The 13,648-nt window shown below is 37.0% G+C and overlaps 1 protein-coding gene across 2 annotated transcripts in view; it reads right to left on the reverse strand.

Moving 5' to 3' along the window:
* The window catches only part of MRPS27 (mitochondrial ribosomal protein S27), a 38,160-nt gene extending 24,562 nt beyond the window's left edge, over positions 1–13,598 (reverse strand). Inside the window, exons 1-4 of one of the 2 annotated variants that reach the window (XM_018070374.2) lie at positions 13,580–13,597; positions 12,195–12,272; positions 7,567–7,637; positions 5,601–5,659 (exon numbers count right to left, since the gene is read on the reverse strand). In XM_018070374.2, coding sequence (XP_017925863.2) covers positions 5,601–5,659; positions 7,567–7,620 — 113 coding nt within the window. In that variant the 5' untranslated portion in view covers positions 7,621–7,637; positions 12,195–12,272; positions 13,580–13,597. Of the gene's footprint in view, positions 1–5,600; positions 5,660–7,566; positions 7,638–12,194; positions 12,273–13,579 lie in introns of both variants that reach the window. The other variant, XM_029958989.1, reaches the window with a different exon arrangement.
* Positions 13,599–13,648: the final 50 nt, after the last annotated feature.

The following is a 13,648-nucleotide window of genomic DNA, read 5'->3' on the forward strand; positions in this document are numbered from 1 at the left end:
TGGAATGTCAGAGAGATGCTTTGGTTCCAGCTTTGCTTCCATGCACCCTACAAGATCTGATACTGCTTCCATGGTAGAAAACCAACAGTAACATGAAACTGCTTGCAGAGACTTTACTAGTGAAATTTTTCTTCAAACAATGTAAAGAAAAAGAAATAGAAAGCCAGGCAGACACAAATCCCTTTCCATGTTATCCTACAGTGTAATATGCCCCGGAATGTTTCAAAACGGTTGACATTCTTAGTGGATGTCCAATCCCACTTTCTTAGAAGCCTTACTTTAGTTACAAATAAGAGAAAACAATTGTAGCAGAAAATACAAAGTAAATCCAGGTAAGTGGATCAGCTTTACAAGATGTACATTTAACCCAAGAGTATTTTCAATATAACAGCTGTGGCAAGCTATGCACAGAATCAGGACATTTGAAAGCCAACACTTGCTGTTGGCGAGAAGGATATAAAAATTCTGCTAATATTCTTCTCTTGCAAGAATTGTAATGAAGGCCTCTCTCCCAATATTAAGTGAAAAATGTATCCACATGGAGTGTGGATACATTTTAATTTCTGAATCTGACAGGCCTATCTTCCCATCGACTCCAGAAATTTTGCAGATCACGAGGAGGGAACCACCCCATAATGTTGATATTGCATTCTGTTTGTAGCAGAATCCTTTTTTTCCCTCTTGTTTTAAATATAAAGCTTTTAAAAGCCAAATGCTTATCATTTTACTGTTGGCAACACACTCAAAAAATAAGAGACTAGTGCTGAAGGAAAGTCTTAAAACTTTTTGTGCTTTTATATGCAGTGCCTAGAATATTCTTGTCCAGTTTCTGTGAAGTTTAAAGGAAACTCTATAAAAAGGACAGATGAACTACAAAAAGCAGATGACTGAAAAGACATGTATTACAGGAAGAACTATTTCTAAATGCTTGCCAGTGTTGTACCTTTACTGAGAGTTCTCCTGCGCTGCACAGCATGGTTACTCTGAGCACACCCACTTGAATTAGATGTGGTTACAGATAAGGCTCGCTGAAATTTGGCTTCAGGTTCTGAAATGTGGTTACTAGCTGTTTTTTCTGTCGATTCCTACAGCTCATGCTGTCAAAAACCACAGAGACAATGACAACAAAGAAATTGTAAAAGATGACAGGGAGAGTAAGAACATGTGCAGAAAGAAGTGAATGCTGGAGCCAGAAAAGTGGTGGAGTCTCTACAACCAGAACACTTACATCTGACAGCGCTGGCTTGGATAGTGACCAATATTTCTTCACATAAAGAAGAATCACACACTGACAACCATAGTGAAACAGCACTAAACACTGGTATTTCTGTCATTCACATGAAAACGAGTAAACATTTTAATGAGGTTAATCTCTCTGGTGCTTCCCTTCCTTCTGTCTCCCAACCTGCCAAAGAGCAGCCCAAATTTTTTGCAAATAGACTTATTTTAGATTGCTCAGCTGAGGCAGGTGTCCAAACTGGTAAAAAGTATCATTCTGCCTACAAAAGTGTATTCTTCTCTTGCACCACTTCTCAATATCATTTCAAAATATAACTGCTCCATAACTTGAATAGTAGGCAGATATTTCTGACTCATTTATTTTCACACCTCTTTTTTAGCACACATATTTCTCTGGAGGGACTTAAAACCAAGACCTGATCAACTAACAAAGTCTATTTTGGCTACAGCTTTAGGACAACGAAAACACCTTAAAGGAAGAATTAAATATGTTACAGGACTGTGTCTACATCTCTTCTCCTTTTTATATTTCTGTTGGAACAGGTTAATGGTATTCATTACATAATGTAGATTTGTATACAGAAACTAAATAGCATACTAGTGGGAATGAATGTAAAGTATAACTCCAGAATACATTTTTTTTGGTCCATTATGATAATTTATTATAAACAATCCTTTATAGTAATAACATTTTCAGACACTGAACTGACTGACTGGCATGAAAGTAGTAAAAACTGCAACTTCTGCACCCACAAAACAGACATGCAAATACAGACAGTGCAGGTGAAACTTATTTTGCATGTAATGTTGCATTAACTACTGATAACAGGCATTTTAAGGAATAAGCACAATTTCATATATATAGAGCATTTTGGGACCATCTTAGTCCCAAAATGATTTAAAGGCTGAAATCAGGCTTCAAAGCTGTAACTTACTACCATCCAATCTAAACAATTCTATGAAGATATTACATATATCTATATTTTACATCTAAGAATAACTAATAGACTATTGTCCCATTTTGTGATTATAATCAAGTAAGGAGTCCAGGTAAAAAGCAATTATCAATCACAGAAAGGTAATAAAAAGATCTAGGTAGACTGTGCAAGAATTTGCAGAGCGCATGCACACACAAACGTGTTGTGCAGATCGTGTGTACACTTTTATCTACAGAGTGGGTCATGCATTCAATGCAATTAAAAATTCTCCTGAGGAATCTCAACATAAAACTTCACCAATTGCTTTCATACCCATTGAAAATCTTTGTTGGCATAAAACCTACATACAGAATCAGCAGTTACCTCACCACAAAACCTCCTTCCATTATGCTAATGTTTCCATCATATGAAAAACACCCTGATGTGTGAAATAGTGACATCTCAGTGAGACAGGACAAAGTAAGGCGAACTGCAGATCTTTGATCTAGCTGAAAGGGCTCTGCATTCTGATTAGAATTTTTGCTGGGATCCTAGGAGATGAAAGGATTTTTTTAAGTCTGACAGTTAACAGAGGGGGGGAGGTATTCAGAAGAGAACAAAAAGAGGAGCACTGAAAGCAGATGACGTCATGCCTCAAACTGGCCTTTACCATCTTACTGACATGTTTCACAATGTGGTATAGCAGTTTCCACACAGCTATTCTTGGGAGCTCAAGATCCTCTGTGGAGACAGTATGGCTGGAGATCCACTGCTTTAAAAGGATAGAAAATTGAAACAGGTCTAGATATAATACATATAATTGTATTTCAGAACCCTAAATGCATTATGGTAATGCTCCAGAATACTACTTTTTGAAACATCTGACATAATAGAAGGAAACTCCCCAGTCTACAAAGCTAGTGATTACAAGCTCTGTCACTCCTGTCTTCAGAAAACCTCGAGATAGCAAGCATACTTTCCCCTGATTCTTTCTGCAGGGATTTTGCCTTTTGTACCAGGAACATCTTCCAGCCTTGTAGGGGCCTTGGGACTGACTACCCTTCACCTCAGGTTGCCAGAGGCACCAAACACTGGGGACAGATATCAAAATCCCTTCTTTATACTCTACAAGCAGTTAAGGGGAAAAACACAGGACTCTGGGAGCATTCTCTCATTTATGTTCAGGAAAATGCACATACAGTCAACTTACCAGACCATTTGTTTGCAATGGATTTGTATACCTCAGAGGACACAAAACCATCTTTATTTTACACTGCCTTTCTCCTTTTTAAAAGCTTATTCTCCTTACATAAAGTACAAAAATTGTGCTTGGAACTGTTTCTCATGAAGGCATAAAAAGAGATTACTTGTCAAAGCTTCTCTGCTCCTTAATTCTCCCTCTCTACTCCCTCCATTTATGTCTCCTGGTGTGGCCCCTTTTTCAGGACTTTTTTGTGCCAAACATGCTCCCACATGCAAAGGCCTATCTTTATAAACACATCCTTCATTTGAACTCCAGTCTAAGTGCAAAGACCAGTTAAAGGGGTCTTGCAAATACCAATCACTACCTGTATATATGTGCATTTTTGAGAACAGTTTCATGGATCAATGCTGGAATGAATTGAAAAACGTTGCTAACATCACCAAAAGACTAACCATTCTGCAACACCAAAACAAAGCAGCACTGCAGAGACACAAAGAAAAATTCCAGCTAAAGCATGTCTGACAAGCCATGTGACACATCAGTACTTCTCTATTCTCTCCACATTGATACAAATGATTGCATTTGACGTGCACATAACTATATTCTCACCAGCCATGGGAGAATTATTTCTTAGGGAAATGGTAAATAACTGTAATTATTCTTGAAATGTAACTCTCTACACAAGGATGTGTTCTTAAGATAGAAACCTTGTATTTTAAACTGATGAATTAGCCAGGCACAGATGAAAAGTAAAAAGGATATTTACATGTTAGGAGATTCCCATACCATTCTCTACCTCTTACTATGGACCATTTTCTTGCTTCTATTTTTTTGTCACTCTCCTTGAACTTTTTTCAAAAAGAAAGAACATGTAAGAATAAAGAACCTGAAAGATACATTATATATGGATGTCTCACTATCTGGATTTTATCTGTACCATTTTGAGACTTAGTAAGTCACTTTCCTCTGCATGTCAGGGAAATCAAAGGTCTCTTGACATCCCTGATCATAGAGGCCCTGACTCAATCAGAGAGGGCTTAAGTATGTGCCGCACAAAATACTTTTCAATCTTCAAGAATGTTACTAAAAGGTACCAGACGGCTGGCATTAAAGTGGCTTTACCTTGTCCTGTTTTCATCTCTGCCATTGCAGGATGGAAAATTCATTTTTGACCACAGATTCTGACAGGACTAAGGAAGTCTTGATCAAAAGAAATGAAAGCTCCACTAACTTCCCCTCTGTGAGAGATTCTTCCTATTTTTATTTTTTCACTACAGGATTTTTTCACTGCAGTATTCAGATACTGTCCCATTAGTATCAGCGAATCACGGAGATTTGAATTCTAATGCAATTATGTATTTAAAACTATGCATTTAATTAAAACAGCCATCCAGCAAACATCTTAATTAAAATAAAAATCATTGTTATTTACAAATAACAACCTGACATTATTTGTAAGGATGCCTTCTCACACATTTTGACAGCATGAGTTACTTTCTCCATCAGAAGACTTAGCTTTCAACGTGTGTGTGCAACCATCCATAAAGGAATGAATTTGTTTTAGTGATCAGCAAGAATTTTTGCCCTCTTAAAGTCAATATTGAGAGGTATTGACTTAAAGCAAGCAAGCATTCAACCTGGCACCAGCAGTAAAGGTACCCTGTACACTTCACTTAACACAAGAATAGTTGCAGAAAACCCTAACAACCCATGCATAAGGTGAATCACACAGCTGATCTGGGAAACATGAAAGTAGTAAGGGGATAAAAACTACACTTCATTCAACCTTGACCTGATCATTACCATAGGATGTCCATTTTCATTTTTGCTAGTTCCAAGGAAACAAGCTTCATTGAGTCCTATACACACACACACAAATATGCATATAGCAATTTAGATAAATAATGACTTAGTAATAAAAAACTATCAGAAGGAAAAGCTGTGAACAAACATAATTCCTTATAATTTCTAATGTAAACCACAGCTGGAGGTTGCATTGGCTGTTCAGTAGTTCAAACTAACATGCCTGACAGGAATCAATGCCAGAGGTCCAGAGGAGGACAGCCATAACAACCAAGAAAGCCCTTAGGTGTGAGTTGTAAGACAAGTAGATGAGCATACTTTGCTAGAGAGAAACCAAAGCCAGTAAGCTGTAAAGGGTCAGTCTTCTTCAAAGGACAACACCTCATGGTATTTACTTGTATGACTCAAAGTTCGTGCTGGAGAGAAAAGATGCTTACTTGTAAAGGTAGTATTCAGCTTGATCCACTTCTTCTCGTGAAGAAATGTTGTCAACAAACTGATTAAAACACAAGAAACAAAAGCTTCAAGACGGAGCACTCACAAAGCATATTAGAAGAAAATGCAATAACAAAATACATTTGTCAGCATATTTAGCTGTCTGACAGTACCGGAATTCTTCACATCTTTGCTTGCTCCTAACTGGTTTCTTCTAGACTGCTAGAAGTCAAATCTTTCTAAACTGAGACAACTCCCTTCCTCACCTCTGAGAAACTTGCAGACCATCTGAGGATTAAGTCTCTAGAGTTTAGTACCCTGTATTTTTGGTGCTCTTCTGAATTTTTTCTCTTAATCACAACCTTTATTTTAAGAATACATTCAGGTCCTTAGGTTTGTTTGTTAGAGTTTTAAGTGAGCCTTGACATACCTTAATTCTCTTCAAAAAAATATCTTTTTCTCTAAAGTTGATTGTTGTGCCTATTCTTACTGTATATTCTGAAGGACAAGAGCAAAAGCATTTTGTATTTCACCATGCATATGAACACTGGTATAAAAAAAATCCAACCCCATGCTATAAAACACAATTTTCCTTTCATTTACAACCCTGTCTTCTTCAGGCAATCTTACAAAATTCCTAGTGCTATCAACTAAATACAAGCCAAGTTTTCACCCAGACTTTGTGTTATGGAAGTGTATCCTGTTTTCCTGCACCTTGTACTAACATAAAGACACCGAAACACTAGAGTCTTCCCAACATAATACCTCTAGCTGAGAATATATAAACATGTTCTCAAGGTCAGTACTTGTCTTTATCCTAAGCTAAAAATAATAATTTCAGCTGACTGGTATTTGATCTCCCATTTCTTAATTATCCTTGCATGCCGTACATTTATAGGTCTCATCTTTAAAGTGTGGCAATAGCATGCCTGGGTCCTTTATCTACCTTTTAGAAAATAAGTAACTGCTGTGAGCTCCAGGTATTGGAAAGTGGGGCTGTTTGACAATCTGAAAATGCCATTTCTCCACAAAAAAGGTACCCCAAAGCAGGATGATGCAGGAAAGGAATAAAGCTATTTAATAAAAGGGAGAGGAACACTCATTTCTCTCATGGACCCTGTCTCAGAAGCAATGATCAAGAATGTTTGATCTGTAAAAATGCTTGCTCTTGTAACTGAACAAAGGGTTCTGTGACTCCTCAGTCAGTGGTGCAAATGACCCTAATTAATGATATTACTGAGGTACAAGGGTGGTAATTCAGTTTTTTGTGGTAATTTTGAAGACTGAAATTTGTTTGTTTTCCTTTTTTTAAACAAGTGACATATTTATTCTCCTTCAATACAAACTCTCTTACACAGGTAACTTAAAAACACAGCTCACATCTTTGCTTTCGCTCCCCCTCTCCAGATTAACCCATGCAGAGGATGGAACTGGTTACTAATTCAAGTAAAAATAATGACTTTGCTTAACCCATGTCAGCATTTGTTCTGCCTCAGTCTGCTGCAAGGAAAGAAAACTACAGAAGCAAAATACGTCTACCTCTGCCTCACTGAAAGAAGTCTGGAAGTGGAGGAAGACAGACAGTGTAGGGTGTTAATTTATTGCATTCCATTAGCAGCCTGGGTTCTTATGCAGTGCCTGAGGAGGCATTAAAGCTCTCACAAAGACAGAAACCACAAGAAGGTTGGGAACATATACTAGGGAAAAACACAACCCACTAATAGTGAGGCCTGATTTTACAGAAAAAAGAAATATTCTGTTCTGAAGACCCTACGGTCCAGGTACTAACTAATGAGTCTAAAGTAACAATGAAACGGCTTTATACAGCCATCTAACAGTACAGCAAGACATTTATGATCCCAGAACTCCCAACTGAGGTGATATCATTTATTCCTTCTCAGCTCACTTGATTACACAAGCATTCCACGGTCATTTCTATGACTTCATGATTGGGATTTATTTTCTTACCCGGGCTATTGTCAAAGAGCTGACAGGCAGCTTTCTTTCATAGGTTCTGTCCATTAAGTGGGCCAAGTCAGCTGGAGAAAGTAGAAAAAGAGTACATTTAATCAACTGGCATTACAGGAAAATCTGCAGAGCCATCATATAACCTTGAATAGAACCTGTGTCCACGAAATCAAATTCTGGTTACTTTTTAACATCTCATTTTGAAGTTGTATGAAAACAGTACTTTCAATTATTGTTAAATACTTTAACAGAAAAGAATACATTAAAAGGTTCTCAACATGATGATCCTAACTTATTAGTAAAATGGGGAGAAAAGCAAACTACCCTATAATGTGCTGGATGAAATTCATATAACTACTATAACTCATCTAAAAAAAACAACTGACCAGATGTCCTCAGAATTCCCACTTGGTTTCAAGCCTAGCATACGCTGGACAGTGTTTTTGGCATGGATTTTTATTTTACAGTAAAACAATGAGAAACAGAAACAAGCAGTACCATACTGACAAACTCTTCCGTCACAAACAGCAATACAAAGAAATCCTATTAATCAAATTGAGCACTGTGCCAGTACCTTATTAACTTTATAGCATTCTCTTCAGCAGTCATATAACAATATTAATTCAACCATACACAGCTTGAAACTTCTGACTGTTGAACAGGTAGCTAGCCATTGCTGCATTTAATGAATTTAATTGGAAGTTAAATTAATTTAATTTAGAGTTTTAGTTTTATACTGTTCCTGGAAAATGAAGATGACAACAAAGGATGCTGAGCTGATGTGGGCCACCAAGGCCATGCTACACCAGATAACAACTAAAAAGCAGACTGACTTCTTTATTGGTAAAGAAATTTAAGTGGGAATAGCCTTACAAGAAGTGTCTATATTTGACTCTATCTTATCCAACTCTCTAGCAGTCACAAACACCATGATGACACACACGGGCAAAGGCGTTGGGAGCTTTCCCAGTAGTGACAGAAGTTAGAGAGAAGGGATACTAAGACTAAGTCAACTTATCCAGAACAAAGACTGCCTAGGTACTTGCCTAAATGTACCAAGCTAACTGTCATCCACCATTCTTCATCTCCATTTCAAGACAGTTGGAAAGAAGTATTCGTTCCAAAATCTGATATGCTGGACACAGCAATGTGGACCTGAGACAGACAACTGCACATATTGGGAGTTGATTTATCTATTGCAGAACTACAGTTGTTACGCATCACTCTCTGAAAACTGGGTGATCCCTACGGCCATTTTGGGCTACACTCAAGCCCTGAGCTTGGCATTTCTTTTGTCTAGGTGCTCATGAAGATGAACAGCCCACTGAGTACTTAAGCAGAATATAAACCCAATGAATACAATGGCATGAATGCAAGATCACAAGACTGTTAGCCATTATACACCAGCATCCTCTGGGAGAGTTCACATGCAGAATTTTAATCATTGACCTTTAATGCTGCCTACAAAGCTGGAACTCTCCACCAGAACTATAGTATGGAAAGCAACATGAAGCACTTATCAATCAACTCCAGTGTAAGAGTCACAATAAACTGAAAGTTGATTAAATCTAAAAGAATAGCAGACAAATTAAGATAATGGGAAATTCAGGTTTTTTTCCATACAAGCTGCTGTTTCTGTGGTAGTTACTAGATAAGAATAATTTGCAGTGAGTAATTCTTTACTGGTTTGTTTTCTCTGAAGAGCATCTAAAATCAGACTTTTTTTTTCTCATATTCACATTTTGAAATAATTCAGCTACCTTTTGTAAATCAAGTTTTCTCCATTGTTGCTACTCAACAATCAAGATTAAAACTTCTTCTTCATCAAAAAAAACCTAACAGAAGTACTAGAATGCAAGCATGTGAATGCCCAAATCTCCTGTCATTGCTGGTAGTAAAACTTGAGCGCTAACACTAGTATATAAACCAAATCAGTATTTTAACAGACAGATCAAAATTCTACGTTCATTTTAACAGACACATGTTGCATAAACTCAGTGTCTTGCTGCCTGCAATAGGGTGATTAAGGACAATGACTGAGAAAATACTGACCGTCACCTTCCAAGTCAGTGGTTATGACTTCTAACACCAGTTTGGTGGCCTAGGAAATCATCACAGTATCAGTTTGGTTCACAGTGTGTACCTATGCACAGAACGTAGCCACATCAAGTAGAACAGTAAGTGGTATGTTTAACCACCACGTAAGGTCACTTTTATTCTGTTTATATCCTTGTATTCTTAGAAGTGGTTCATCCAGAACAGTGTTCTGATCCCCAGTGATAGGGAAAGAAGATACAAATGTGGTGCAAAATTTACTTGTCTTGGGAATGATGGGCAGAGCTAACTCATAGGCTAACCATTTGATATAAGGAAAGCCTTGATTTATTTTAAAGATCCAATTAAAATATAAAGGAAGGCTAAGGCAAATATTTTACCTTACAATTTATACGTTCCACATTTCTCTCTACTTCCACACAACTAGCAGCTTCTGGAAAGAACAATAGCTTTGTACTGAACAAGGCTTTGAATGGAAGTCATTCAAGTCTATAAAGGCAGCACTGCCACCTGGTGTTGCAGGTGAACCGTTTTAGGCACTCTGAATCTAACGCCATCCCCTGGGATTCTGGTAATTGTTTTTCTTTTCATGAAGGTGCTTACTGTGACTTACTTTCATTCTTGTTAGTGATGAACCAAGTGAAGCAATAGAGAATTTAAGCCGAGCCATGCCTTCTGTTTCCTTGATACTACATTTTTAGTAAATGGAGTCCAAACCACATCTAGGTAGATATCTTCCTACCAGCAAGCAGCTTGTAAATTCCAAATTAACATATTTTCCATTCCTATCTTTTTGAACAAATGCCCTTTTGTACACAAAATACAGACTTGTTCTTTCCCACACATTTTTCAGTACTGAAGTTTGCTAAACTCATTCCTGCCTGGAATGCTAAACTGAGATTACAGAGATGACAATAAAGTGTATCTTACATGGATGCAGTAAATGAGTTCAAGTCTGGGATGGCACATTATTGCAGCAGAGAAATGGAATTGACTTTAAATAAGAAAATACTTAAATACTTTTTTTTCCTTTAAAAGTATCCTCACAACATAGTTTTGCATAATAACAGTTCTGAAACAATGTCTGAAGAACAAATAAAAGAGCATCTCCTCAGCACAAGGAATTCACTCAAGCTATAATCAGCAGTTACCACACACAAGATTATATGTGCAACCATACAACTGACAGCTACAGAGCAGACGTCTGCAGGGCTGTCTCCTCTTTGAAAATGCTAATAAAGCTGACACCATGTTAACTTATTTTCTCTTTTCTGTGAACACAAAATGAAAATGCAAAGCAGTTCTTTGAAAAGCATGGAACAGACATCTGCTTTGGATCAAGATAATCAGCAGAGGAGCAGCAAGAACTGTGCCTGCCAAACAGTCACAGAAGATCTTGCCAGGCCTGGGAAAAGCCAAACATGGACTGGACCAGCACTTGCACAACAGTGTTTTCTTCAATGGTGGATTTCTATTGGCTATGACATTTGTCAAAATAATAACCCATTTTCACCTGAAGGTGACAGGTTCAAATACATCACAGGGCACAAATTTGTGGCTCCAGCCCAAAAAACACTGCATGAGCAGTCCTATTGACAGTAAAGGGTAAACAGTCTCCACAGTCTCCACAGGATTCCAGCTACAGCCATGAGGACCCACCAATTGTTTCTGATCCAGGTACAGTATAACATGTTGGCAATCCCAACCCCTACATGTTCACATGCAAATACGAGAAACAAACCAGGGCGTAAAAAACCATCATTCTGATCATTTTGTCTGGCTTCCTGCCTGACACAACTCCTGGAATTTCACCTGCTGATTCTTCTTTCAGCCTCATAATCTGCATTGTAAGTAACAACTACGGTTCAGGGGCCCAGGGAAAGAAAAAGAGAAGACGAGGATTATGCATTAAGGAGTCTCCAAACACCTGTGGTACAAAATACTGCATATCTATCTTTAGCATGGAAATATGTTTTGCAAGATGTTTTCTATTTAACATAGTCACCAAAAAGATGGTGGAACGTAATTTCAAATGTAACATAGCCAAATAATTTAGCTATAAAACTTGCACTAAAGATCTCAGTTCTGTATGCAGATACAGTTTAATGTACAGTTTCTTGAAAATAAAACTTTTGGTTTCATTCCGCCCCAAAAAATCTGTAATTCAACAAGAAACTGCAAAACTCTGAGGAAAATGTTCCTTTTAAAAAATGTCTTTAAACAGGACTGTCCTGCAATACTTAAGTTTTTCTTTCGCACTGCTGCACAATTAAAACAATGTCAACGAAAATGACACTTGGATACAGCCATAACACTTTGGATTTTGTGAAAGAAAAAAGCTAGCTTGTAGAAACCAAATATTAATCAAATGGGCAAATTCTAGCTTGTTTCTGCATTATAGCTTTGAATATTTATGACAAATTTTTAATATGCTGAACACCTTTTGACACAGAAGCTTAGTAGAAGCATATTGCTTCACACATTTTCTTATTTACAGATGATGAGCTAGTAAAAAATTAGTTTAGCTTGCTAATCATTTGATAAAGTGGAGACAAGAAACAAACTTTTCTCACCCAGGTTATGCTCCTCTTTTTGTCTCTTTTCCCATTTTGAGCTATCCACATAGGCTGCAGAAAGAAGAGATCTTCTACCTAATGAAGAAAGACAATACTGTGTAAGCTAGTTTGCTTAGACAACTCTAAACAAAGTAACACTTTATTAGATATTATCTTTTACTGTCCCATTTACTGAGTGGGATGCATTAAGCTGTCTTTATAACACAGCAGTCAGCAACTACTACTGTAACAATTCTGATTCACTGTAATTATTATTATTTTAATTAGTATTTAATTATTATTATACTTATTTTTATTTATTTTTATTATTTTCTTGTAATATTTAAAACAGAAAAGCTTTCCCCTATAAGGTTTTTTTCATCACGAAACAAATATTTCCAAACCTGAACTCTCTATTTAAGAAAAGGACAAATTTGTAAAGGCAGAAAAAGACCCAAAGAACAATAAAAGCAGTTTCTTTGTGCACACAGACCTTTTTTATCAAATGCTATCAATTAGCTAAATGTAGGCTAAAAAACATAAGCAAAAAACATGGCTATGCACAAAAAGGCTTTTCTGTTGTTGCTGGATAGTTATTTTTTCTACCTGTAAAGACCTGTCTCACTGGAAGTGAAAGTTAGATGCTCATCTGGAAATACTTCCCTTTTAATATTCTCCTTTTTTTCCATCTCCTGTGAATTGTCCATTCACAGAAACATTTTTGGAAGTTTTTTCCAAATACTCATTGTACCACCTTTGAAATCTGCTCAAGATGCTGTACTAGGCTTTTGAAACAAAACAGAAAATGCTTCAACTGAAAGAATTTGTACATCAGCCACAGATGATGTGTTCTTGAAAATGCATGAGGAAGATCTGGATAAAATTTGTTGAAGGAAGATATAGGAATACATGTAGAAGGTTGCAGAAAGTAATGTTAAGAAATATGAAATATTTTAGAAATAGACATTACAATACTACACAGAAGTCTAAGCAACTACCTTAAAGCTTTAAAATCAGCTACCTCTGAAAGTTTAGTTTTGGTTGTGAAACAATTTTTCTCTTCATCCTTCTGACACACCATTATACACACATGTCCACCTCCGAACAACTTTGCAAACCTCTATCAAAAAGGCCCAGAACACAGAATTCCACAGTCAGAATATGAGAGTATCTACATCACTTCACCAAACAGAAAATAAGGTATTTTTGTTTGGTTAGTACGGTTTCTTTTAGTGCTATTTTTAATTAGGTTGACAAAAGAGACATACAGAAGACCTGGGGAGGTTGGTGTGAGTTTCTGGGGATTTTTTGGTTGGGTTTTTTTTAGGGTAAATTACTGTATGTTTATTCACGCAAAGGATGCTACTACCAAGCATGAGGCTTTACAGAACTATTTTCTATACCAAAACTGTCCGCCTGACAGCTCTATGCTCGGGTAAGCCGAGGTCAGGGCTGAGCTCTTCACGCCGGTT

This window comes from Manacus vitellinus, unplaced genomic scaffold (assembly GCF_001715985.3).
Source record: "Manacus vitellinus isolate BGI_N305 unplaced genomic scaffold, ASM171598v3 scaffold_18_pilon, whole genome shotgun sequence".
NCBI classification, from domain to species: domain Eukaryota; kingdom Metazoa; phylum Chordata; class Aves; order Passeriformes; family Pipridae; genus Manacus; species Manacus vitellinus.